This window comes from Drosophila bipectinata, chromosome 2R, assembly GCF_030179905.1.
Source record: "Drosophila bipectinata strain 14024-0381.07 chromosome 2R, DbipHiC1v2, whole genome shotgun sequence".
Classification (NCBI taxonomy): Eukaryota; Metazoa; Arthropoda; class Insecta; order Diptera; family Drosophilidae; genus Drosophila; species Drosophila bipectinata.
In genome coordinates, this window is record NC_091737.1 from 11,658,152 (window position 1) to 11,682,544 (window position 24,393).

The 24,393-nt window shown below is 42.5% G+C and overlaps 4 protein-coding genes across 4 annotated transcripts; 3 read left to right on the forward strand and 1 right to left on the reverse strand.

The window, feature by feature from the left end:
• Positions 1-6: 6 nt before the first annotated feature.
• LOC108133200 (lysozyme) lies at positions 7-709 on the forward strand. The gene is made up of 2 exons (XM_017253026.3): positions 7-293; positions 349-709. Exons 1-2 carry the CDS (start codon positions 56-58, stop codon positions 594-596), a joined length of 486 nt encoding a protein of 161 aa, XP_017108515.2. The 5' UTR covers positions 7-55; the 3' UTR covers positions 597-709.
• Positions 704-1,557, forward strand: LOC108133199 (lysozyme 2). Its single transcript, XM_017253025.3, has 3 exons — positions 704-836; positions 967-1,143; positions 1,209-1,557. Exons 1-3 carry the CDS (start codon positions 770-772, stop codon positions 1,463-1,465), a joined length of 501 nt encoding a protein of 166 aa, XP_017108514.2. The 5' UTR covers positions 704-769; the 3' UTR covers positions 1,466-1,557.
• LOC108133196 (corneodesmosin) lies at positions 1,456-22,555 on the reverse strand. The gene is made up of 6 exons (XM_017253022.3): positions 22,486-22,555; positions 20,990-21,525; positions 3,743-4,806; positions 3,239-3,687; positions 3,081-3,172; positions 1,456-2,661 (listed from the first exon to the last, which is right to left on the reverse strand). Exons 2-6 carry the CDS (start codon positions 21,137-21,139, stop codon positions 2,536-2,538), a joined length of 1,881 nt encoding a protein of 626 aa, XP_017108511.2. The 5' UTR covers positions 21,140-21,525; positions 22,486-22,555; the 3' UTR covers positions 1,456-2,535.
• LOC108133198 (pancreatic lipase-related protein 2) lies at positions 7,379-11,755 on the forward strand. Its single transcript, XM_017253024.3, has 6 exons — positions 7,379-7,702; positions 10,144-10,243; positions 10,312-10,466; positions 10,524-10,997; positions 11,069-11,225; positions 11,290-11,755. Exons 1-6 carry the CDS (start codon positions 7,651-7,653, stop codon positions 11,537-11,539), a joined length of 1,188 nt encoding a protein of 395 aa, XP_017108513.2. The 5' UTR covers positions 7,379-7,650; the 3' UTR covers positions 11,540-11,755.
• Positions 22,556-24,393: the final 1,838 nt, after the last annotated feature.

Genomic DNA, 24,393 nt, shown 5'->3' on the forward strand with positions numbered 1-24,393 from the left:
GAGCAATCTCGAATCGCATCGAATCGGAAGTAAATAAAAATCTGTGAGCTTAACAATGCATTTAGTAGCAAAGCTTCTAGTTGTTTTGTTTGGCCTGGCCATTGGAATTCAAGCCAAGATACGAAGACCGGTGACAGAGTCTTGCCTCTATTGCATTTGCGAGGCATTGAATGGTTGCAATGCCACGGCTGTTTGTGTCAACGGGGCATGTGGCATCTTTCGGATTAACTGGAATCGGTGGGTGGACAGTGGCCGGTTGACAATTCCAGGGGACTCACCTTTATCGTACCATGGTAAGACAAGCTCGTACTTCCTTGACCAATCCAATCTTAAAACATATTTTTTTAGCCTTTACAAACTGTGCCAATGATCCTATTTGTGCCGCCGAAACTGTGCAGAGCTATATGGCCAAGTTTGGACAGGATTGCAACGATGATGATAAGGAGGATTGCTACGATTATGGGGCTATACACTATAAGGGTCCCAGGAACTGCCAAGAGGACCTACCTTATTTTTACGACAGAACCTTTACCTGTTGTGTGAGAAAGGCTGTGCAACTGGAGGAAGAACGTCAGAAATTTCTATCTAGATTTTAGCCACTAACTTATAAGGAAGAGTCACTATAATTTATGTGCGAATATGGCAATACTAATTACTAATAGAAGTGTTACTCTTGATTAATAAACAAGTGTCTGGTAGTAAACTGAGATCAGTTGAGCGGCGACTGTAGGACGGGTTCTCTGTATTCGATCGGTATTGCAGCTCCGATATGTTTAGGTTACTTGTTAACTTGGCTAGCTTGTGGCTACTGATGAACTGTATTTCCAGTTATGAGGGTAAGTAATTAGTATGGTAATTGTTTTTCATTCCTGACCAAAATAGAGTTTGTTCAGCAAAAGTCCACGTTGGTAGTTTTAAAATATTTCTAATAGTTTTGTTGCATTTATTTCCTCTGTGTATCCAAAGTGACAAATAAGCCCGTCACGGAAGATTGCCTGGACTGTTTGTGCGAAACAATGAGTGGTTGCAATTCCTCGGCCATTTGCGTAAATGGGGCCTGTGGCATATTCCGCATCACCTGGGGCTACTGGGTACAAGCTGGCGAGTTGACCTTACCGAATGATACAGCTCTTTCCAATGATGGTACGTTCAGTTTTTCAAGATAATCTACTTTCTATATATTATATAATATAAACTTCCCACCACAGCCTTTACCAACTGTGTGAATGAACCCTATTGTGCTGCCAATACGGTCCAGAACTTTATGCATAAACACGGTCAGGACTGCAACAATGATGAAGTTATAGACTGCTTGGATTACGGAGCCCTCCATAAACTGGGAAACCTTAAGTGTCGTGACGAGTTGCCCTACATCTTTCAGAAGGTCTTCCAGAGATGTTTGAAAGCCAAACAGCGACTCGCGGAGGAAACAATCACCAAATTAATAGAACAATCTTCAACATAATTGATCCTTTATTGGGTTCCGGTTTCTTTATCTCTTTTCCTGTTTTTAAAACAATCTTGGTAATACATTTACACATAGTACATACATCGAAACATTGCTTATGTTTGCCGCTTGAACAGTTTCCAATATTGGTATGGAATCTATAGATTTAGTTACAGTTACAGATTTTTATATATATAATATATATAGAGGGGTATATGAAAACTACTTTAATATGCTCTCATTTTTGTAATTTGTTAGTCAACATGTTAACACTTTGGTTGATCGACATTTATTGTTAGTAAGTACATAATTAATTATTTAGCCGGATTCAGACTCACTTATGTTAAAGCTTGGCTCTAACATCAGTTGGCCTTATTGTGGTCTTGGTTCTATCTTTTATAAACTATATCTTGAGATGTGGCTCTCTCCTAAATCGGGTTACATTGGTTTCATAGTAAAGTCTAGTATCCGGAAATTTGAAAGTAAAAAGTAAATCTCTCTATTGTTCTTTTACACGAAATCTATCTATCCGAATCTGTTTAAATTGAAGTATTTGTTAACAACCTTTTAATTGCTAATGAGACAGATGAGCTGAGGAACCAAAGGTAGCGATACAATCATACTTTTACCATATCTCTAGACCTCCAAGAGTTATGAAAGTTGTCAGTGTGAACCAAGGCCTAAGTAAAATTAAAGCCGAAACAAATTTTGTTTAAATAGTTTCTGCCAAAAAGTTTATCATTCATACAAAGGTTTGGCATCGTTTTCTTTGCAAGTAGTTTCAATAGGCCACTTAAGAGTTAAACAAGGCTAAAAAATAATCCTCTCTTGCTTAAAAATTAAATACTCTAACCAAGATTTGGCCTGAAACTGTCCAAAACGATTTACGGCTAACTGACAAAATATTATCCCTAAATCAAGCTCGTTCTTTTATGGTAATGTGTGGTTGGGCTTTGTGTGAAGTTGATCTGGTTTGATCCGATACGATCTGAATTGATATAGTACGGTAACTGGGTGATGGGCTTACTCCTAGAATTGCAACTTTAAATATGCATTTTTGCTGGCTAATTGGGTTTCTCGGCTTGACTTCACTTCTTGCTGTTTCCATCGTTGGCCAAAAGCAGCTCCTTGGCCTCCTTTTTGCCGCGTTTCTTCTCCTCCTTGGCATGCAGCTTGGCCAGACGCTCCTCCTCCTTGGCCAGTCGCTTCTCCTCCTGCAAAAATATGATATTGGCATGAAACAAATATCTTTCAAGTTTTGCTCAGTGCACAACTTTATTTGCATGCACTGGAAATCATAAAGAAGGAAATTCGAATGGCTTGCGCTTTATGAGCCCCCTTTTAGCCTGCTTACAAGTTTGAAAATTTATGCTTTGTCGGCACAAAAGTCCACCATCCCCACAACCTCCCACTTTCCCTAACCCCTTTCGCCCGCGATTAATGAAAAACTTTTCCACAGCAGCTGGAAACTCACAAAAAAAGGGGAACGAGGCCAATTACAAACAATACAAATAGTCAGTACTAGGGTCAGGGGTTGGCTTCTTCCATTTTTGGGCGGGCGGGAGAAACAATGCATTTCCCCGACAAAAGACGGAAAAATGGGGACTACAAAATTTCATATAGTTTTTCCCACCTTTCTGGCTTCCTTCTCAGCCTTCAGCTTGAGCTTCTCCTCCTTCTTTTTCCGCTCAACGGATTCGTTCTTCTTATTGTCAGCCTTCTCTCCTGAAATTAATTATGTTCCATAATTAGGCAACTAATTATTATAAAAACTAAGAACTAAGAACTTACTCTGATTACTGCCGGCGGAGAAAAGCGGAAAACTGCGACTGGAAGAGCTTGATGTGGGCTTGAGATGACTGGCTGTTCCCGAACCAGATCCAGACCCAGATCCTGATCCACTTGACCCGGAAGTGGTGGCCGTGCTTCCCGTCGATGCTCTTGGGCCACCAGCTCCTGGCGGATTACTTTTTCCGGCAGTGCCACTATTCTTACCCATGGGTCCGGATGATCCAGAAGACTTTTTGTCCTTGGGCATGGTATAGGCATTTTTGGGCAGCGAATTCTTTGAGGTCACCGGACAGATCTTTGCCCCGCCCGCCTTCAAAGGGGGCGGGGCCAGGGCAGAGCAACTTAGCTGGATGTTCATGGGACTGGGACGACGCGGTGGCGGCGGTGATCCGGATTCCCGCAGCAGAGGAGCTAGTTCATGGGCACTGGACTTCGTGTAGGTGGAGTACCTAAAAGCAAATGTGTTTTTTTCTATGATAATTAGTTACTTATTTATGATCTCACCGAAATCTAGGGTTGCTGACATGAACGGGCGAGGGATGTGGCACTTTGGCCGGACTACGGAACTCCTTGATGGGTGGCAGGCGATTGTGAATGTCCATCAGCCGGTTCTTGACGTGCCGCCTTCCTGGATAAGTGTGCGTCGGCGTCATCATGCCACTGCTGCCTGTCACTCCCACTCCTACTCCTCCGCCTCCACTGCTGCTACCGCTGCCACTGGAGGAAGAGGCAGAAGCTGATGCGGATGTGGAGGCGGAGTTGGGAAGTGAGTGAAGCGGTTTCCTAGGCACGGCGCCAGAGCAACCGCTTGGACAGCCGCCATGATGCGAGTGAGAGCCTCCGTTATCCCGGGGCGACAGGGAACTGCCCGAGGAAGCCGAGGGCGTGGGCGAATGCGGATGATGGTGAGTGGTGGGCGACGGAGGCGCCAGGTGATGGGAGGAGCTGGAAGCCACAGCCGGCGAGGCCGGTGAGCAGGGTCCGCTGCTCGATATGGAAGACGTCTTGGAGTAGTGTGAGTAGCCCGATACCGAGGAGCCCGCCGATCCCGTCGAGCTCATCGAGTAAAGGCTATCCGATTGAGTGACTCGACCATTCCGAAGGGCATAGTGGTGCGGATGATGCCGCCCCCCTGCGCCTCCTCCCCCTCCTCCACCGCCGCCTGACTTGTGCAGCGTGGGCTGATGGAAGGTGTGGTGTCCGCTGTGCGCATCGTTCATGGAATAGGAGCTGGCCGATGGCACTACTCCGCCAGCGGCCACACCGGCGGAGGCCCAGCTCTTGGCGCCCATGGAATAGCTGCTGGCCGACTCCTGGATGCGCCAGGTGCCCGAGGAGGAGGTCAGTCGGTTAACCCGAGCCCGACAGATGACACAACGTAGTGGCAGTAGCCGCTGGGCCACCGCGCTCTGGATCGTCTTCACAAAGCAGCGACGGCAGACGACGCGGTGGCCACATGGCGAGGTTTGCATGGTGGCCCGGGCATTAATGCAGATCACGCACTCATCCTCCTGGGAAGTGGGGGGGTCTGGTTCGTTTTCCTCCTCCAATTTGCTCAGCAGCTTGTCCTGCAAGAAAATAATAAAAAATGTAAAGATTTTAATCCAAGTTTAGCCCAAAAGCAGGGTATTATTTTGGTTTTAGGATATGGTTTATGTTTCCGCCTGTAAGTAGGCAGCTTTTTAAACAAAAAGAAGCTTATCTGTTTTAATTATGGAATATTTTAGGTTTTCTTTTTATTAATTGGGTCTGAAACAGAAGCGTTTTACTAAGAAGAAGTTTTTTACGAGTAGCTTAACTGATGGAGAATATATGTACCTTTCTTTAACCAAACAAACTATTTTTAACCAGGCCCCTTGTTAGTTGCCAAAGATATCATGTTAAGAGGATTCAGTAATCTCCCGTGTCGAAAATATATACCCCATAAATTGTCAAATAGGCCATAATTAATTGACCACATACGACAGATATTGACTTGGCTTACTGTGGCGACAGCTCAGTTTACAGCTGCTTAGCTGTAAATGATGGCATGGCAGCAGTTTAGCCACTGCCCAAGGCCACTGCCGGAAGCTATTTGACATGCCCATAAAGATCCCAACACTTTAGACCATAAAATCGAAATTTCTAAGATGCTAAATTAGCCATCGAGCCATCGGTTGCAATCTACGCATTGCCTAACGGTTTGATTTCGTATCAAATTAACGAGTGATTATGCAAATGAGTGCTCAGTTTTGAGCTTTGTTTTGGTCTGCGGATTGTTTTATGTCGAAGACGCCTTCTGAGGTCAGCTTGGGTGTTCGACCTCAGACGGCAGGCGGATTGTTAAACATATTATACTTATTATCAATATCGAATATTGCCATTTTTCAAGAACTACTCCATCCATTGTGTCGAGTGGTAATTAATTTTGTGATTCAGCAGCTTTTTAAAAGGTGATTGAATGGACTGGTTTACGATCGAATTAAGCTATTAATAGCTTCTATGGCTATTTTTGGGTGCTGCTCCCTTTGTTGCCAAACAAAGCGTGCTTATTATTTGTGCAGCCATAAACTTTCAGACGCTTGAGGAAGTTGTTAAGTAATTGTTGCCATTGCACTCCAAACTTTCAATGCAATTTTCATAGTCATTTCGACCGACTTCAAGTGGCAGTGCGAGTAATGAGCTTTGCTCTTGATTCAGAACATAGAACCTTAATGCAGTCTTGGTATTCGGCCATATACTTGTTATATTTATGTGGATTTCCTTGAGTGTGGTCTTTGCAGCAAAGACCTTGCACTTGGTGGTTCCTCAATGCCGCTTGGAAAACCGCGCAAGTTGTTCGCCAGCCAAGGTTTGCATTTTTAATTGGATTTTTGTAATGTATATGCAAGACGTATACTTTAATTACCATTTGGCGGATTGTGTAATCAATGGCAAATCAATCAAGTGTTCGAATCGCAACCACAAATGTCCAAAGAATCTTTTCGCAATTATCTGTCACGATCTGTGTTTACAGCTGAGGGATTTATGCTTCAGTGCCCATAGTTTCAGATATTTTACATTTATTTGTCACTAAGTTTTAAAATATAAATAAAAATAAAGCCAAAATAAATTTGGTATACTTTGGTGACTTGCGGTTTCTGTACAATTTGCTCACAAAGGCTGAGGAAGAAAATAATCATAGGATTATTAACCCAAAATATAAAAAGCCAAAATTGGCAAAACCATCCACGGCTGACAGTTGCGAAAAAAGCCGCGAAATCGCACGCCAGCATTTAAAATTATTTTTTGTAAACTTTAATAAGAAGCTTTAATGCCCTAACAAATAATTCAAGTTCATTAAGTCATAATATTTCTTAATTAGAAAACGGTTATCTTCATAAAAAAATGCAAACCTGTTGTAAGAATTTTTGAAAGTTGAAAGGTTTAAAAGTTAAAGATGTATAAAAAGCTTAAATTATTCAAAATACATATTTTATAACGCTACCCTTGCATTTATTTACTTCCTGCAAACATCTTAATATATTATATAGTTTAGAAAGGGCATTCGCATGGGGTTCCTATGATTAATGTGCAACTCAGCGCCGTACTAATTGACCCGCACAAACAAAAGAGATCCAATCCAATCCGCCGAGGATGGGTCAGAACGACTTAAGGCTGTCGGATGTTGTAGTTTTGGATCCGATTGAGGGGCGATAAGTGAATTGAAACGGAAAGTCGCCGGCGTCTGGTCAAGGCAAACAGCCTGTCAGATGGATCCGCCTGAACTTTTCGGCTCACCTCTTTTTTGTTTGGTTCCCGATGAGACATCGATCACCTGGGTGGGCTCAACTGTCTATTTCAAATGCGTGACATGGAGTAGTGGGTGGTGGGTGGATGGGCACACGACGATCAGGAAATTAAAAACTATTTTACGATCCCTGTCACCTCTCGCATGCCTGATCAACTTATTTAAATACGGAACGCATTTTGGATTACAGCTGACTGAAAGTTTGTCGCTTGAGTCTTTTGTTTCTCGTAGGGTTTCGCGAAATTCTGTTTATCAGATCGGCAGCGCTGCCGACCGAAGCAGCAGCAGCTCAAGCGGCGACAGCGGCGCTGGCAGAGAGTCTAGCTTATAGGACTGAGAGTTCCGATCGTTCATTTTCTGATCGCCGCTCGTCGAGAACGGTGCGTTTTCGTTTCAGTTTCCGTCGTGGCCATTATCGATCGAAATCGCGAGTTGGGGGATTTGTGCGATTTTCGTAATAAAGTTTCGCGCTATTATCGCACAGCTAAGCTAATAAAATAACAACGCCCCAAAACCAAATGCGGAAACCGATTTTGAATGTTGATTTTGTCGCCGGAAAGTGAATTGAAATTGCACACAAAAAAGGGTTCATTGAACGCCGCAAGATTTAAGTTGATATTTAAACAAATTTAAGGAATTTGCCATGGTTCTGCCAGCTGCCTCGACATTATGCAATGTATTTACATTTCTACTGGGTAAGTTGAGCTATTCAATGCGAATTTCAAAGATTTTTAATATGTTTAAAGTGTCTAAAATTATGAAACAAAAGAATCTGTTTTCTATATATAAAACAAAGAATTTAAAAGAGAAACATAGACATGCCTAGTTTTTCATTCCAAAGCAGAACATTAAACAGAACGAGCCATAGAATATCATTGTAAATATTTGCACTTGTCTTGGGTAAGTTGAGATCTGGTGATTGGTAACCGTAGCCGTATTTGTGGCAACTATTAGCATTGATACTGCCTCAATGTCAGCTGGGAAATCGTGTCTCCAGTGGGCGGAGGGGCGGTACTATGACGCTACATGCATAAGTTCAAGGTGGAGTGGCTTGTAAACTGAAGGAGGGGCAGATGTCCAAACAAGTTGATGTCTTTGTTGATACGCGCACTCAAAAGATTCAATTGTTGACCATCGGCAATATTTGCCTTAGGGTAGGTCAGTATCTCTGGCTATTGAGCCGTGAAGGAAATCTATGGGACCATGAAGGAAAAAGGGGAAGTACCGGGAGACTTCTCTTCTAAAATAGAACACAACCCGGGAGGCCGAATGTGAAACCCCCGTTGTTAGTAGTCCACTAAAGTTTTGAGAAATATTACCTCAAACCCATAAAGACATTCTTAACGTTTTCGATGTCAGCTTGGGAATCACACTCCTACTAGAAACATAAAGCCGGTACCCGTAAAGTTCTGAGTAAGACTTACAAATGAAGTGCCGGCCAAACGAACATTTAAATTAAACCCAGCGGCGTGATAATTAAAAAAAAAGAACTACAAATTAAATGCACGGCATGACGTCGCGAAACAATGTGGAAACAAAGGCAAAGAAAAACAAAACAAAGAAAACCAAAAGTAAAAAAAACTTAATGGCAAAACCAGCAACAACTATAAAACATTCCTCATAAATAAGCGCGACAAACTCTTCCGCTCAGCCGCTAAAAAAATTAACATAAATAAGAGATATTTAAGCCACATACATAAAATTTGGAGTATAACTTGGTCAATAAAAAATAAGGAAATCGGCATAAAAATACACTAGCTGGTAATTATAAGTGGTTAAGATATTTGGTTGTAAGTAGAAAAAGTATCTCAAATAGTTCCTAATTTTCTGTTAGCCACAAAAAACCATTTAAAAGTTGTTATAGTTTCCATTTTGTTTATTTGCAATTCAAGCTTGCAATACTGTGCCTCACAATACGGAAGGTGATAAGTGGCCAGAATCGCAAATGAACCTGGCATTGGCTAAGGCCATCCTCATCATTGTTACTTGGCATCTAATCAACCGTACGAGCAGTATCCGTATCCAGTTAAAGCCAAATATGTGTAGCAAAACAAAAAAGGCCGATGATACCAAAGATACAATGTATGATAAAAGTCAGTGTCATTGACATGCCCCCCGCCTGTGATTGACCCACTGAATACGGCTATTGCCTCTTCTTAGCCACTTCAGTCCACTAGCCATCAATGTGAATTATCTTCTCGCCGTGTGAATATCGAAAACCTGATGCAAATAAAAAACTTGTTTTTATCGAAATATTTCGGCAGCGTAACACGCGGCGTATGCGTCACGTGCTGCCACTTTGGTTACTGCCACATTTGTGGGCCAACTTCGTTTCAGCCGCATTTACCATTCTACTTCATTTAATTTAACTCAAGTTCAGGGCCAAGTTGAGCTTCTGAGGGGCTAGTTTCGTTTTTGTTTTCTTGGCTACTGTTTTTGTTTTTACTTGGGCTTGACTTTTGTTAATGTTGTGCGGCTTGTTACGATTTGTTAGTGTTATGGTTATGGTTATGGCTGCTACCTGGCTTTCCGACGCGTTGCCAAACAGTTAATGAAGCTAATGAATCAATTAGTTTTGTATTCGAAGCTCTAAATAAACTTGTTCACTTTTTGGCACTTGACACAAGTTCGATTTCCGCTTGGTGATGTAAGGTGGTTATATATTTTGTTACTTATTTTGTTATATTGTATATTAGTTGTTTATTATTCTAGTGACAAGATAAACCTAAAAATTGATTTATAAATAAAAGAAAATTTAAATACCACATAGCCATACTAGTAAACAATGTTTGCAACATAGTTTAAGGACAATTTATTGATAAAAGCTTTAAGAAGTTGGCATCGGAATTGGTCCATCGTTAAGAATAAGAATCAAAGTCCGGCATCCGGACGATCCATCCGGACAAAGTGACGAGCCGGATGCCTTAGTATTATAAATTTAAGAATATTAGATTTATATCTCTTATATAATTTATTATAAATTATTCCTAATTCTTTAAAAGGGATGATTGTGGAGGTACACCACCAAATATCATTTTATAAAGAAAACCAACAAGATTATCAGCTTTCTATTATTATCCCCCAAGTTTCTTGTGTTTCTCCTTATTAATTTAAATGTCATATTCTTAACTTCCAGCGGGTTCCCCCATCTTCTACAGTGCTGCGCCCCGGGGATCCTGCGCCAGCTGCTGTGCAATTAAAGAGCGCGAGGACATAAAGTTTATGCTCTACACAAGGTAAGAAATTGAAATACAGAACAGTTCATGCATACTGAGGGGTCATCAAAATTTCGGATCTATTTCAGGCAGAACCGCAACACAGCCCAGCTCTTGCACCTGGGCGACGATGCCCGGCTGGCGCAGAGCAATTTCAATTTCAATTACCCGCTGGCCATCTATCTGCACGGTTTCTCGGAATCGGCCACCGGCGAAAAGCAGAGCAGTCAGGAGCTGAAGGACGGTGAGTGGAGCAACGCCCCACCGGAAAGACAAAAACCCTGAATTTCCCTCTTTGCAGCGTTTTTGCGACGGGGCAACTATAATGTCATTCTTGTGGACTGGAGTGCGATGACAGCGGTGCCCTGGTATTCAAATTCCGTTGAGAATCTCCCGGTGACGGCCCGTTATTTGGCCCGATTTTTGCGCTATCTCATAGACATGCGCTATCCGGCCAAGCACATCCATCTGATAGGCTTCAGCCTGGGGGCCGAGGTGGCCGGATTTGCCGGAAAACAGCTGCAGGAGTGGGGCATCAAGCTAACCAGGATAACGGCTCTCGATCCGGCTCTTCCTCTGTTCGAGGGGAACAGCTCTAATCGCCGTCTGACCCCCAGCGATGCCCGGTTCGTGGATGTCATCCATACGGATGGTGGCATCCTGGGAAACCCCACGGCCATGGGCCATGCAGATTTCTATCCGAATGGGGGACGACCCCTGCAGCCGGGTTGCGCCAAACAGGAAATTGCCAATAATCGCTGGCTGGGCATAATTAGTGAGTATCAGCTATTTATTGCTTTATGCACTGGAAAAAGGATTCTATTGGGTGGACTATTTATCTCATAGTTGGCTGCAGTCACCAACGTGCCTGGGAGTACTTTGTGGAGAGTGTGGGCCAACCAAAAAGCTTTCCCTCCCAGCGCTGCGAGTCCTCTGAATCGATTGGCGCCTGTCGTGAGCCAGGAAACAGCCCATCCTTCATGGGGATGGGAGCAGATCCCAGGTGAGGAAACCAATCTCCCTCCACTTTAAACTTCACCTGATATCCTGATATCCTTTTCCGACAGACTACGAGGTAAATTCTTCCTGGAAACGAACGACGCCAAGCCGTTTGGAAAGAACAGCCGACCAAGGGCCATTGTCTCGCTGGCTCCTCGGCTGCCTATTGCCTACAAATTGCCACCAAACGCCACCAGACAGACGTTTGTCAATCAGTGGCCTACGGTTTCGGGCCAGCAGGGTAATCAGGACGAAAAGGACGAGCAGGAGGATAACAACACGCTGAGCAACAACATTGACAGCTTCTTGGTGACGTGACGGAATTTCCACAAACTTGGAAGGGGTTTCTACGGAGGAATGGGGAATGAAAATTCTCTAGAGTCTCCTCCAACATCAGTTCAGATTTATGGGGGCAGGCGGCGTGATTAACTCAGTGTCCTTTCCCACTGCCACCGATGGATGGCACTCTACGTTGCAATTGAGGGCAACTGTTTCTTGTGATCTTCCTTTAAGTATTGCTAGCACGTAATCAGGGCGCTTGTGAGCCTTTTAAATAAATATCCTTAAGTGTGAATAGTTGAACGGTGAGCATATTTTCAGGATAGAAGCGGAAATTGCAATCATGACTCTCTATATGATTTCAAAACTTATAATCAAGGTAAGACATGATATTCCTTATTGACACTTCTAACTTCTAATAATCCAAATAAGCTGTAGGAGTATCTTTAAGTTCTTAAAATTTAAAATTCAGGTAGCAGCATAAAAAAATCAGCAGGACCTTCGTCATAGCCGAAAAATGAAAGAAGAGCAGGCTCAACAATTTGCACACTTTTAGCCGTGACTCATCATGACAATCGCTCTAAAAGGCAAGTAATTTAATTTAGTTGGCTCCCCCGGCTGACATCCTTACAAAAAAAAAAAAAAAAAAAAAAACCCAAAAAAGTCCCTCCTGCTGAGCCACAGGGACATGCAAAGTGGATACGCCTATGACGCAACGGGAAACCTTAGAAAAGTTACCAAAATTTGTACATATTTACATATACATACGTATGTATTACGATGTATGTGTGTCCATGAAGCGAAACATTAAGTATACGCACCGAGGTCAGGCCAAAAAGGAAAGCGAAACGAATTTTGGCTCGAACTTGAGCTATTGCCTGTGCAATTAAAAAGTAATTAACGAATAATGCGCAGCCAAGGAGGCGCCTTTCGGCCATAAGGAGTGCAAATTGTTTATTAACTTGGACGGGCGTGGTTGGGGGCCTCTTTAAAATGCAGCCACCGCATGTAATTATGCAAAATAAAAAGGAGGAAGGCTGGAAAAAGAGCAACAGAAGCCATACAGGACGTGGGCCATAATGTGCAATGAACGTCGGAGCTCATTTCACAAGCCATCGCCTAACGAGCGGCGGAAGTCGCGGCAAAGTTGGATCCGTGAAGTTGGTGTGGCCGGCCGGAAGGGATAGTGGTTGCCAAGGGAGGCGGAACAGGGAGGCGTGACCTGGCCAATGGAGCTCCATATGCGAGAGCTGCATTATTAATGAGCCAGACTTTCGGTTGAACTCTCCTCCGCCACCACCCCAAAAAATGCAGATGCATTTCGCGAAATTGTTAGTATTCAGTGTTTCCACTTCGAACCGTTCAATGATTGGTGAGTTTTAGTTTTCGGCCCAGTCCGTCCCTTGACGAGTGGCTTTTTGGGTCAACTGCAGATGGCCGAGTGGATGGCTTGTCGAATTTATATTTAATAGCTGCCGGGCCTTGATGAGCGGCCGGCCACATCTAAATGGTTTTTCGAATCGATAAAGAGTTGCACAATGCCCGGGGGCCAAAGTGGCAGTGGAAGTTGGCAATGGCCAGTGGCCAGGGCCCAAGCTTGACGAGAGTCCTTGTTAAATTGCTATTTAAGGTTTGAGTAATTGCTTGTTAAAACTAATCTGTTTTTACGACTTTCTTTGGGTCATAAAATTGAAAATGGTGGTGTGTCAGGGCAATAAATAATAGAAGAACTTAATTGCTTTCACTAGAACTAGTCCCAAAAATAAAGTAAATTATTAACAATGGGAAGTCCTTATAAATACTGCGTAATTTGCCTATTGAGCAATCCAATGAATTTACTTTGATTATGCATTGATTTACTGGCCTGGTAATTCCTGGCGTATTTGTATTTTTGTCCACCTCAGTCTCGGTGTCAACTATGGGCATTTTCGCGGTGGGCGGCCCGGCAAAGTAGGCCAATAATAAAAACACTCCTTAGCCACTGGTTAGCCCCTTCCGACTCTTAACCCTCCAGTGTCCCCTGAATGGCTGTCAGCCATGCCATGAAAAACACGTGCGAACGACTCGCTGCTGACTCAGAGAAAAAAAATGTTGAAGCTAATGAGGTTGGCTATTGGAGGGAGATCCTGTCGTATCCCTCTGTTTCGAAGGACCTGACGATGGAATGGGTGAGATGACAAATTCCAAAAGCTGTCAATGAGCTGGGCTAAGCTGAGCGGTTGCTGATTGATTGAGGTTTGGAATTGATTATTAATACCGTGTCTGGCTCCCATTCTAGTTGGGCTTCCGACTTAAACACCTGAGTGTGTTGTATTTTCTCCGGGTAACGAAGACTGGCAGGTTCAGGATAAGAGTCTACACAAGAGTCTTATCTAACATTGATCTTAAGGAGCTGAAAGCATGCCATTTGCCAAGAGAAAGGAGACTGACATTGAAAATTAAATGCTCATTTCAGGGATTTAGTTTCACTGGAGAGGGGTTTCTTAATTAAGTTTCAGAATTCAAGAAAAGCCCCTTCATAAAGTTAGGGGAAAGCCTTTTCCCTTTACATTGTGATAATTCCTTCAAGCACTTTGACACCGAAAAGTAGGTGACCTTAGAGAACATACACGCCCTCGCAACAGTTTTCATGTAGAGCAATCACTCACTCCAACAATCACTCAGTTTCTCAATCAATCCGTCAGTTTTCGGCACCTGCTGCTGCCTGCAGCAGGCTTTAAAGGCATAGAGAAATTAATTAAATCGATATCCTTTCACATTTCATTTCGTGGAAACATGCTGGCATATGCCTTTCCCGGCCATGTTGCTCTTGTTGTTTATTATTGCGCTGCAGCACTTTCTTCCTTTTATGCGCCGATAATTGCAAGTGGAGGCATGCCACTGCCGCGCCGAGGCACCAACAATTCCATTAAGTTTCCACCATTTTCCCAAGCCCCCCCGGCCAAGCCCTCTCCTTCTGTCCAGGAACCTGGCTTTTCACTTCTCTATTTGAAGCATGCTAGCTGGGGCAACATTGTCATGAAGAGAAATTGCATTTATATCGGAGCAGTGTTTACGTGTCAGCGACTCGAGTGGATATAGAAGGTTATATGATAGGGTCTTTTGATACCCTATAGCTTAGAAAAGCTAACAAACTATTAAGGTTTTAAAAGAAAAGGTTTTAGAGACTGTCTAGACTTTTAAAAAACAAAAGAAAAGCCTTGATAAAAAAGCAAAAAGAGGAATACCTTCATCCTAGGTGCTCTATAGCCTTAACTCTCCATAAAACTTTATCCTACACTTGTTTATAGCACTTTTCTTGGTCATCCCATGCTGCTAAGTGAATTTATTGACTTTAATAAAAACATCATCTCAAGCCACACCCTTCAATGTCGAAGCTTAAAGGAAAAATTTACGTAGCAGATGTCATGGGGACATAGAGAGACCAATATTTAATTTTTAAGAAGGTGCAACTACTACTAATGGCCAGCTACATTAAAAACCAATTATAAACCATAAAAGTCAAATCAAACGATAGGCAACTGTGTGGGAGGGCGGAATGGCTTGTTGACAACTAATTGGGGACGGTCTCATGCTCCGGCTGCCATCAATTGTCAGGATGTGGGCTAATTGCAAAACTCTGGCCAACACAAACAGGCAGGCAAGCCACTAGCACACACACAGCGACACTAAGTGCAGCTGCTGTAGCTGAAACACAAGGATATGAGTATGGATATCATAAAAACAACACAGGAGCACAGGACTCTTTGAGTTAGAAGTGCACAACAAAAAATTGTGAGTAAGTGGGTTATTTCAAAACTATTATATTGATACTTTTAAATAATTATAGTTTCTGAAAATATGAAACTATTTTTCTTCCATTTCTTAGAATTTCAAACCAATTAAGTTTGTTTTTCTCTATGTGCATCCTGTAGTTGTTTGCCAGCCATACAAAATTATGACAAAAGTGTCAAATTTGCCAACTAGACACATGTGGATGTGGCAGGATGTGTTGCGGGTGTGGGAGCCGGCTGCTGAGAGTGTAATTAGGGCTTTTAACACAAAAGTGCAAAGTGAAACCGAAGCGATGCCATTTTTGGATGGCAACTCATTGAAATCAAAATGGCGGCAGGGGCGGTGTATGCCTGTGTGTGTGTGTGAATGATGCAGTTGGCCAGGTGAAATGGCTAAAAAAGTGAGGAGTGGCGGGAGGATGAGAGTCCCTTTGAAAGTTTCACTTGGGATATTTCTATTTCCAGGCTGCTTTCAAGGCAGCTCATGTGTGGAACAAGTTGTTTGCCTTTTTTTGTAAATGTTCAGTGGCCGTAAAGGTAAGGGGGGGAAGGACTAGCGGAGGACTGAAGGGCTGCAGGATAAAGTGTTGAGCTGTAAAGCATTTCAGCCACGAATATGTATGGCTAAGAGTCCATTTGCTTTTGTTCAATGAGTGCCGAGTGTTTAGTTACAGTTGACAAACTATTATTACTATACTATGCATAAAAAAAACGAGATAGGATTAAATTAAATGGAATTTTTAAATAAAAGTCGCATTGGATTCCATTACATTTCAATTTATTTCAAATTCATTTTGGCACAAACAATAAATTTTAATTGAAATCTGTCCTTGGGCTAAAACCATCGAAACGCATTTCGCTTAAGGCCGAAGTTTTGTATTTGTGTGTGTGTGTGTGTGTGTGGGAGGGTGTGGTGTGAGTGTGTGGGTGTTTGTTATGCCATTGTGTTGGTGCAGCGGGCCCAGTTCCAATTTCGCATCCGCCCCTTGAGCTCCTGTCATGGCTTTTTTTCTTTATTTCTATATGTACTCTATATTGTAGTTTTTCCCTCTGTTATTTTTCGCTGTCTCTGCCATTTTTTATTATCTTGCCGGAATTTTTATTTATTCTTTGTGGCATAGAAGCCTTCCGCGGATAAAAACTTTTTTTTTTTTGCGGTCTTATCTCTGCCGGCGCGTAATGAAATGTGACAAGGTTTAAGTCGAAAAAATCCTTAAAATAGTGGGAAATGAAAGGGATTAAGCTATGTAGGTTTTCATGAGTTTTAATTGTATTTAATCTATGAATACATGATAAATTCGTAGGCACTTTGTAATTACTAGCTTATCGGGTGTGACTTGAAGGGAAAAAGCCTTCGAAAAATAATTGCATAGAACGTATCTTGTTCCACATCGACTGGCTGGCCACTCTAAATGCTCCAATCAATGCAATTAAAGTAAACGTCTGCCGACTACATTGAAAATTCCCCCCTTTATAAATATACCATACACCCTGCCATACCTGATTCCAGCCATGTATAGTATGTAGTATATAGTATAACAGTGCAGACATCGCGTGACTTGCGCTAATGCACTGGCGCACCCCGAGGGGGCTGTCAAGGGGGGAGCTAAGAAATGGGAATTTTTCACAACCCTTTTTTTGTTTTTTTTTATTTTTTGTTTTTTGGTGCTGCACGTGATGGCCCAAGGAAATCTCACAGCGAAAAGAACAACAAACTCAATGCGTAAACACTAAAGTTTAATGCACTCTAATTGCAAGGGGGGCTCGGGACGAGAGGGGCGGGTCAAAAGCGGAAGTTCGCAGACGACAAAGGGAGCACACGCTGACATTTTCGCATATTAAGTTGAACGAGGGACGTCGACGTCGCCGTCGTTTGCCATTATCCTGCAGAAAGTTGCGTGTCTGCCGCGACACAAAAGTTCAATTACTTCTCGGAACAAGGGAGGCATCATAGGAGCAAAAAAATAGGAGTAGAGTCAGGATATCCGGCTTCTGCATTGCGTGCCAAATCCTGGGACAATTTCTCTTCCCTTTATTTTAATGACCATTTTCCCGCTAAATGGTCATGGCTCAGCCATCATTAAACTGACTAATTCCCCATCTTAACGATTTATTCCCAGACTGTCCCTCAGCAGCAGGACCTCTGCAAAATCGGTGAATAGTCGCTCGATAGTATGGGTTTTCGATTGGCTTCTGGTAAACTAAACCCAATGACACCCCAGGCGCTATGTCCTAGCACATGGCAAACGGACATTCAAAATGGAATTACTTTCAAATGCTTTTTGTGTCTGATTTATGGCCGAGCGATTTTGAGGTTATTCGTTGGGGGTGGAGGGAAGGTGGGGTCGATGGCGTGGGGCAAAGTGCAATATAAAATGTTTGTGTAACTGACCACAAAGAAACAACACAGGAAATTGGTATAGAGGTTCATACAGAATAGGATAGAAGGACTTTTAAATACACTTTTCAATAGGATCCACATAAAAATCATTTGATTTAAAACTATCCCAAAGTAGGAAGGATTTGTATTCCAAATTCTATCAAATCTTTGCTATTTGTGTCTTGAACTATATCCTCTAGTATCTTAACTACAATACCCTCTAAAACTTAAACCTCAAAAAGGATTCCAAAAACCAAGCCCAAAAACCGTAGCAACTGCTTTGGCATTTGGATGACTAAGCGGGATTCTCTTTTTTTTTCCAATTATTTCCTTTCCTTTTTTTCCTTTTTTTAGAGAGCACGTTGCAAGTGCCAAGTCAAATTGTGTGGTCATTTATTGCTAAAGACTTACAAGTCAAAGGACCCGCAGAAAACGAACAAAAAAATAAAGGGAAAACGTGAGGCACAAGTTGATAGAGAGAAAAATTCAAAGGACATTGCTGCAAAGCAGCAACTGCAGCAGCTAATAATCATGTTTTTTTTGCAAAGGAAAAGAAAAACCTTTAGAAAAAGGGCAGAATTTGACCTTTCCGACAGACTGAGGGTTCATTAATTTGCACCTATTTCCAATGCCACCGCACCAGGTGACAACATCCGCCCGCTGTCCTTTGCACAGAGTAAATTATAAATTTTATTTTCATTGCCTGACCAAAAAATGTCCAGTTAGAGGTCCTTCTTGGAGGTTTCGCTGAGGGGTTCTCATTTTTTCTGTTTTTTGGCTGATGTTGGACAGTCACGCGACTCATTTTATAGGTTTGGGGTAGTGGGAGTTTAGTTTTGACAGGGTTTTTTCTTTAAGCGCCAAAGGATTGTCTTCCCTGGGCCCCCTTCCAGTTTCCGGCCCATTTTCCATTTCTATTCCCCGAGCGGTGGGAGAACCGCAGCTCAGCTAATCAACTTGTTATGTATTATGCGAATTTGCATTAATAACATATCGCGGCGGACTCGTCTGGTTTTCTACACATATGTATTGGCCCCTTTAGACCCGCATTTTCCGACTTTTCCGGCTCTCTCGGCACGGAGTAAATGACAATTTTGTCGCTGCATACTTTTGGGGATTACGAAACGACACCAACTGTGCGTGTGTTGTACGCCTTTCGAGTGTGTGAGTGGCAGGGTGTGGGTGCATGTGGTTGCCACTCTTCTCGGCAGGATTACATGGGCTTAGCTTAGCTCAGCTGGAATACTTGTGGGCTGTGTCAGGTTCTTAGGGGCCGTGTTTATGACCAGGATCTGTGGCTTATTTGCCATAACCCATTGGAGTTCGATTGAGATTTTGGAGCTTCAGTCTTCAGATCTAAGCTTTTACATTTTTGTTTCTTAAGAAAAGTCTTTAAAAACGAAACCAGATTTTTAGAATTTAAATTACTAAACTAACTTTTAATTTATTTACTTGAATATGATGTAAATGAATTTGCACGAGAGTCATACCTTTTAAAAGGGGAAAAACAAAAGCCCTGAGAGGGCCATTTAATTGTGAAGGCATTTTGGAAATGGTAGTCTGGTCAGGCTTTTGTGAATTTTAATGTTGCATAAAAGCATTTGCCGTGTGTTTGCCCAGTTTTGCTAATGTAACTGTGTGTTGGTGTGCGTGTGCCTATCTGTGTGTGAGGGGGTTTGAGTCGCTTTTCAAGGTCGCTGTACAAAAATTACAGTCACGCGTCAGATTTTATGCAAAACAGTTGAGCTAAGCACAGTACTGGCTGTTTTTTTTTGTTGTTTCTGTTTGTGCACTTTGCAATACTTGTTCTCCTTATATAAGTGCCCAAGTGCGGACAAGAGAGTGCAATGTGTATGTGTGTATGCATGTGTGTGTCTTTGGCAAGGGGGCGTGGCTGTCTATGGCTTTGAAAGTCATAAATTTCAAACAAGTCTCGTAAAATCTCAAGTGAACTTAACACTATGCAGTCGGTCGCGTTGTACATTTTGGTCCTGTGGAAAATGCAAATGACTTTCTATGGCTATATAACTTAATGGTTTTCTTTCTATAAAAGCTGTTCATATGGCTGCTTTATTAAATAATATTCCCTAGATTTGAGATCCATTAAGCTGAGAGAAATATTAAGATATTCTCTGATTTAACTCAGCTTCATTGAATAGTTTTCTAAGTATGGAACAAGAGATTTCCTCTTATTAAAGTCAACTTAACTATTAAATAATTAGCCATGTAAATGGTTTGATTAAGTTGGCCTATCAAGTGATGGGAACTATTCTATTGTGGCCAAGATTGTCCATATCATAAAAATAAGTTTATTTTTCGCCAAAATGGCCAACGAAATCTCGACTCTAAAACTTTTTCGTCTTCGTCTTTGCTTTTTGCTTCCTCGTACATTTTTTTTATAGACCCTTAAAATGCAAATAAGTTTTAGACTCATCTGTGTGTATATACAACCACACACACACACCATAATACACGCAAAAACACACACATATGTATAACTGCCGCATATGTGAAATGTCGTACAAGTTATAGTGTTTTTTATTGCCTACTTTTGCGGGCCAGGACACAACTGAGCTAAGCCTCACCTTGTTTGATGTGTGCTTCATTTTTTGCTCTTGCTCGCGTTTTGTCCTTTTTATTTTTATTACTATTTGCCAGCTGTGAATGTGAGAGGCCAGAAACAGAAACAAAAACACAAACAGAACCAGAACCAGAAAAGCAGGAAGAGCTGCTCTCTAAAAAGGCCCAAGAGCAGCGACAGAACAGTCGCGGCTACTTAGGAACTCGAATGGGATGTGTGTGTGTGTTTTTTTTTTGTGGGTATGGGTATGGGTATGGGTTTGGGTCAGGACTTGGGGTTTGGGTTTGATGTTTTCGAGGGGCTCCCGTTCTGCGGCTAATGATGCCCCGCCCGCCCGCTTTGATAAACGTTCGCCCCTGTTTTCTCGTTTCGCTCTTTTATTGCGTTACGTTTTATGGGTAAACGGGAAAAGACGGAAGAGATGGCAGGACGAGGTTACGAAGCCGGTACATAAACAAGGAAGAGAAAACTATGTAGGGATAACGACAAAGAAACACCCTATATATGAGAAATAGTAAACTGTTTTATAGGGTTCATCATTCTTTCTCTAAGATCTTTCTTTTCATATTGTATTAACCTTTAAAGATTTTCATTTAAGTTTATCTAAAAGTCTATAGACCCCCCTAAGATCTTTCTTTTCATATTGTATTAACCTTTAAAGATTTTCATTTAAGTTTATCTAAAAATCTATAGACCCCTTAAGATGCGTATGTAAAATATAACTTTGTTTTCATATCCCCCATATTTGTACTCACGATTTTATGGTGGAGGGCGGAGAGTTCGCGCTCGGTGACCCGTCGGCTGGCTGCCTCCCGGCGGCGCTGCCGGAACTGGCTGTACTTGTAGGCGAGCATCACGCCGGGGAGGGCCAGAGCCTCCAGCGGTGACTTTCTACCGAAGGGCATCCTTTCGCTCCTTAAGGTCCTTTGACTATTGCTTATATATGCTACTGCTGTTCCGGCAGAGATACTTGGTGGCGAGTTGAGATATTTATTACTTGCTGGGTTTGCTTACACTTGGCACTTTTTCTTTGCGACTGCGATGGCGACGACGACTGGGACTTCTCCTTTTGAGTTGGACTTCTAGCAGCGTCTCATTATGTAATCACAACATGGACACAGGCAAAACGGAACCGCTAGGAGCATTTTGTACGGCTCTATGGGACTTTGTGGCCCGTGCTTAGAGTCGACTTTGGTTCAGATTACCTTTCATTTCACTTTCACTTTTCTTTTTTCTTCGCATACTGTTCCTACGAGTCCTGCTGCCGAGGAGGTGCAATCAATTTTGCATTCTGGAAATACGGAGATTTCGAATGTGTATTCAATGATGGCAATTTATCGCCAAGAACTGAGATTTTCATTCCCCAATAAGGTGTGAATTTGGCTTACTAGAAATGTTAGTGCTAAAATAATTTAAGGTGTACTTTGTGAGTGGCATTCGGCACTCTTGGCATAAATAAATAAACATACAAGGTCCCTAGAGTACCGCTCCTCACTATGTCCTCCAAGGAAAACATACTCTATTTTCCCTCAACAATCTTTCACACCTGACTGTCACACATCAATGCGGGGAAAATGCTGAACTTTGAGGAAAGATTCTAATGCCCCTGGGGCGGTATTTTAATAAAGCAAAGTGTCGGAGATCCCCTCAGACTCCGAAAGCATTAAAATTATATTCGGAATAAATATTTCTGCTCTGTGGCCTGTCGAGGCAGCCAAAATTACAGTCCCAGCCAGTACAATGATCATTAATTTCAATTACATGGTAGAAAGTGACACAAAAGCCGAATCACCGAGCTCGACACGCACTGAATAAGGAGGAAAATTAGTTGGCTGATTACAAGCTTTGGTTGGATTTTTCTCTTTAAGGATATATTTTCGGCAATAGGTCCGGAAGCGGAAAGTCGGCCCCACGTGCACCTTTGGCCAACGCAGAACGGGGAATGTCGCAAAGTAGCAGCTTCTACCAAATTTCCCACGCAACCGTCGTGGAAGCTGCGTGAGCTTGACGCAATTTCCAGAGAGACAAAAAAAAAGAGAAAGTGAGTTGCCGAGAGAGGATGAGAGAGTGATGACTCTTCCAGGGCTTGGACACGTTTTGTTTACGAACAGCGTTTTGCACGTTTTTTTTGCCACTTTTGGCCCAAAATCCAGGTGAGTCAGTCAGTCCATGTCAGCCTTTAATTGATCAACAACAACAGTGACGAAGCCAACTCATGGACTTTCGACTTTTCGCTGCACACTCCACTCACGACAACTTTTATAGTTTTCCACGTTACGTATACGCCGCGTGTTCTGCCGTCCGTACAACCTGCACCTTGGCGTTTCTGAGTGCGACTGGCTGCAAGGATTTTCCAGAGCCATAAAATACTGTTCTTTTTGGGATAGTTTTTCCGCTGGCTGGCAAGCGCCTGCGCCATCCAGCCATTGCCGGCGACTTTTTGGTATAACAGTTAACGTTGCGTATACGACCTGATGTCCGCGGAAGCCCTTTTTGCGGCTCCCGCGCCTTCAGCATGTTGCCAATTTATTGTTTACTCCGCTTTCTCGCTCTAGTTTGGCATTCCGTCTCTGTCTGCGGCTCAACGTCATGACACTGCCGCGAATCGTCCAAACAAATCGCAAAGTTTGGGGGCACCACTTCCTCGGCTTGTCCCAGCCCAGCCCGGCCCGGTTCTTTGATGGCCATTGTCCAGTTGGCCGTTTTGTTGCGGTTTTGTCAGCTCACACAATTGTGTTTGTTCAATTTCATGTGGCACTGTTAATTATGGTTGGCCATTTGCCCCTTGTTCGGCTAATTGCTGCGGTTTTTACCACGTTTGGTAGATGTTTGTGGCAAGGATTGGTTTGGAATTCAAACTTTGGATTGTTATTGCAAAAATATTCATTTCTTGAAAAGGGGTATAAGGGTTAGATGGGTGTGTATTGTTGCTAAAGGGTTAAAATTATTGGTGCATATATCAGGAGCTGTAAGAGGCTTCTATTTGTTTTTTAGATTTGCTAAAAATATCTCTTTTGAGAAAAATTCTGTAAATTTAAATAATTTAAATGGTTCTTAAATAATATTTTTATAATATTATTTTATTTACTTTACGCTAAAATTGTATTAAACTTATAATAATGAAATAAATGACAAAGCCATGATCGTTATCCTTTCTTTAAGCCAGACTCAGTCACTCCCGACAGGTGTGATGCAGATCAATAGGTGTTAAGGGCGCAGGTCAACAAAGAATGGCCAAAAGCAACAACCACAACACCAAAGCTGGCTAACAAGTAGCCAAGTGAATTGCCAAATGTCCAAATAAGAGAGAAAAACAAAACCTATGGCCAAAAGCAAACAAAATCAAAGAAATTCAAAGAGAAAATAAATCCAAAGTAAATTCAAAGTAAATAACTAAAAGTAACCTGTAATAAAATGTGTTATACAAAGAGAGCCTTTCTATCTGCTCCTGAGAGTACTGAACTTTCTCCTATGCTTTCTCTCGTGCTCTCGCGCTTTCTATCTTTGTGGCTTGGCCTGCTTTTGTGAAATTGCAAACAGAGAAAAAAGGCAGCAAGGAAAACTGTTTGGCGACGCCATGGAAATGATGACGTAAATTGAAACCCAAGATGCTACGGCAACGGAATCTATTTGCAACTCTCTCCCCGCCACCTTGCCCCTGGGGCAGCCCCCTTTTAACCGACAGGTGTGCAATCTCCGGGTGCATATTTGTCGACTCACTGAGTGCACTTCTGAGATACAGATACGCGTGCTGCAAATCCAGATACGTACGTTCATCGGACCAGTCGGTTGGTCTGGTCGTCTTCTAATGACATTTGCTGCTGACAAAGGGTTTCCATTTCCGCTTAAATGCATTTTCCACCTCCCTGCCCCCTGTTTTTATATGTTCTTGCCACGTCATAAGTTGTTTTGGTTTAGATTTCAGCTAACCGCAGCGAAAAAACAAAAAGAAAAAAGAAAGCAAAGCAAAGCTTTTAGTTTGTTTGCCTTGCGAGCGTCCTTCTGTGTCCTGTGTGCACTTTGTGCTCAATTTTGCGTTTTCTATTTCTATTTTTAGCCAAGGGCCAGAGGGTGGTGGTGCTGGTGGTTAGGGGTTAAGGGTTGGGGGTTGCTTTCCGTCGGGCAGGGGGCTGGGGCAGGGGGGCGTTAAATCATACAG

Excerpts from the sequence above, each read along its gene's own strand:
- LOC108133200 (XM_017253026.3), top strand. The coding sequence starts at position 56 with ATGCATTTAGTAGCAAAGCTTCTAGTTGTTTTGTTTGGCCTGGCCATT. Across the intron at positions 294-348 it reads CTCACCTTTATCGTACCATG|CCTTTACAAACTGTGCCAAT; the intron begins GTAAGACAAGCT and ends ATATTTTTTTAG.
- LOC108133199 (XM_017253025.3), top strand. The coding sequence starts at position 770 with ATGTTTAGGTTACTTGTTAACTTGGCTAGCTTGTGGCTACTGATGAAC. Across the intron at positions 837-966 it reads CTGTATTTCCAGTTATGAGG|TGACAAATAAGCCCGTCACG; the intron begins GTAAGTAATTAG and ends GTGTATCCAAAG. Across the intron at positions 1,144-1,208 it reads TACAGCTCTTTCCAATGATG|CCTTTACCAACTGTGTGAAT; the intron begins GTACGTTCAGTT and ends TTCCCACCACAG.
- LOC108133198 (XM_017253024.3), top strand. The coding sequence starts at position 7,651 with ATGGTTCTGCCAGCTGCCTCGACATTATGCAATGTATTTACATTTCTA. Across the intron at positions 7,703-10,143 it reads TGTATTTACATTTCTACTGG|CGGGTTCCCCCATCTTCTAC; the intron begins GTAAGTTGAGCT and ends CTTAACTTCCAG. Across the intron at positions 10,467-10,523 it reads CAGTCAGGAGCTGAAGGACG|CGTTTTTGCGACGGGGCAAC; the intron begins GTGAGTGGAGCA and ends CCCTCTTTGCAG.
- LOC108133196 (XM_017253022.3), bottom strand. The coding sequence starts at position 21,139 with ATGCCCTTCGGTAGAAAGTCACCGCTGGAGGCTCTGGCCCTCCCCGGC. Across the intron at positions 3,688-3,742 it reads GTCAGCAACCCTAGATTTCG|GTACTCCACCTACACGAAGT; the intron begins GTGAGATCATAA and ends ATTTGCTTTTAG. Across the intron at positions 2,662-3,080 it reads CTGAGAAGGAAGCCAGAAAG|GAGGAGAAGCGACTGGCCAA; the intron begins GTGGGAAAAACT and ends ATATTTTTGCAG.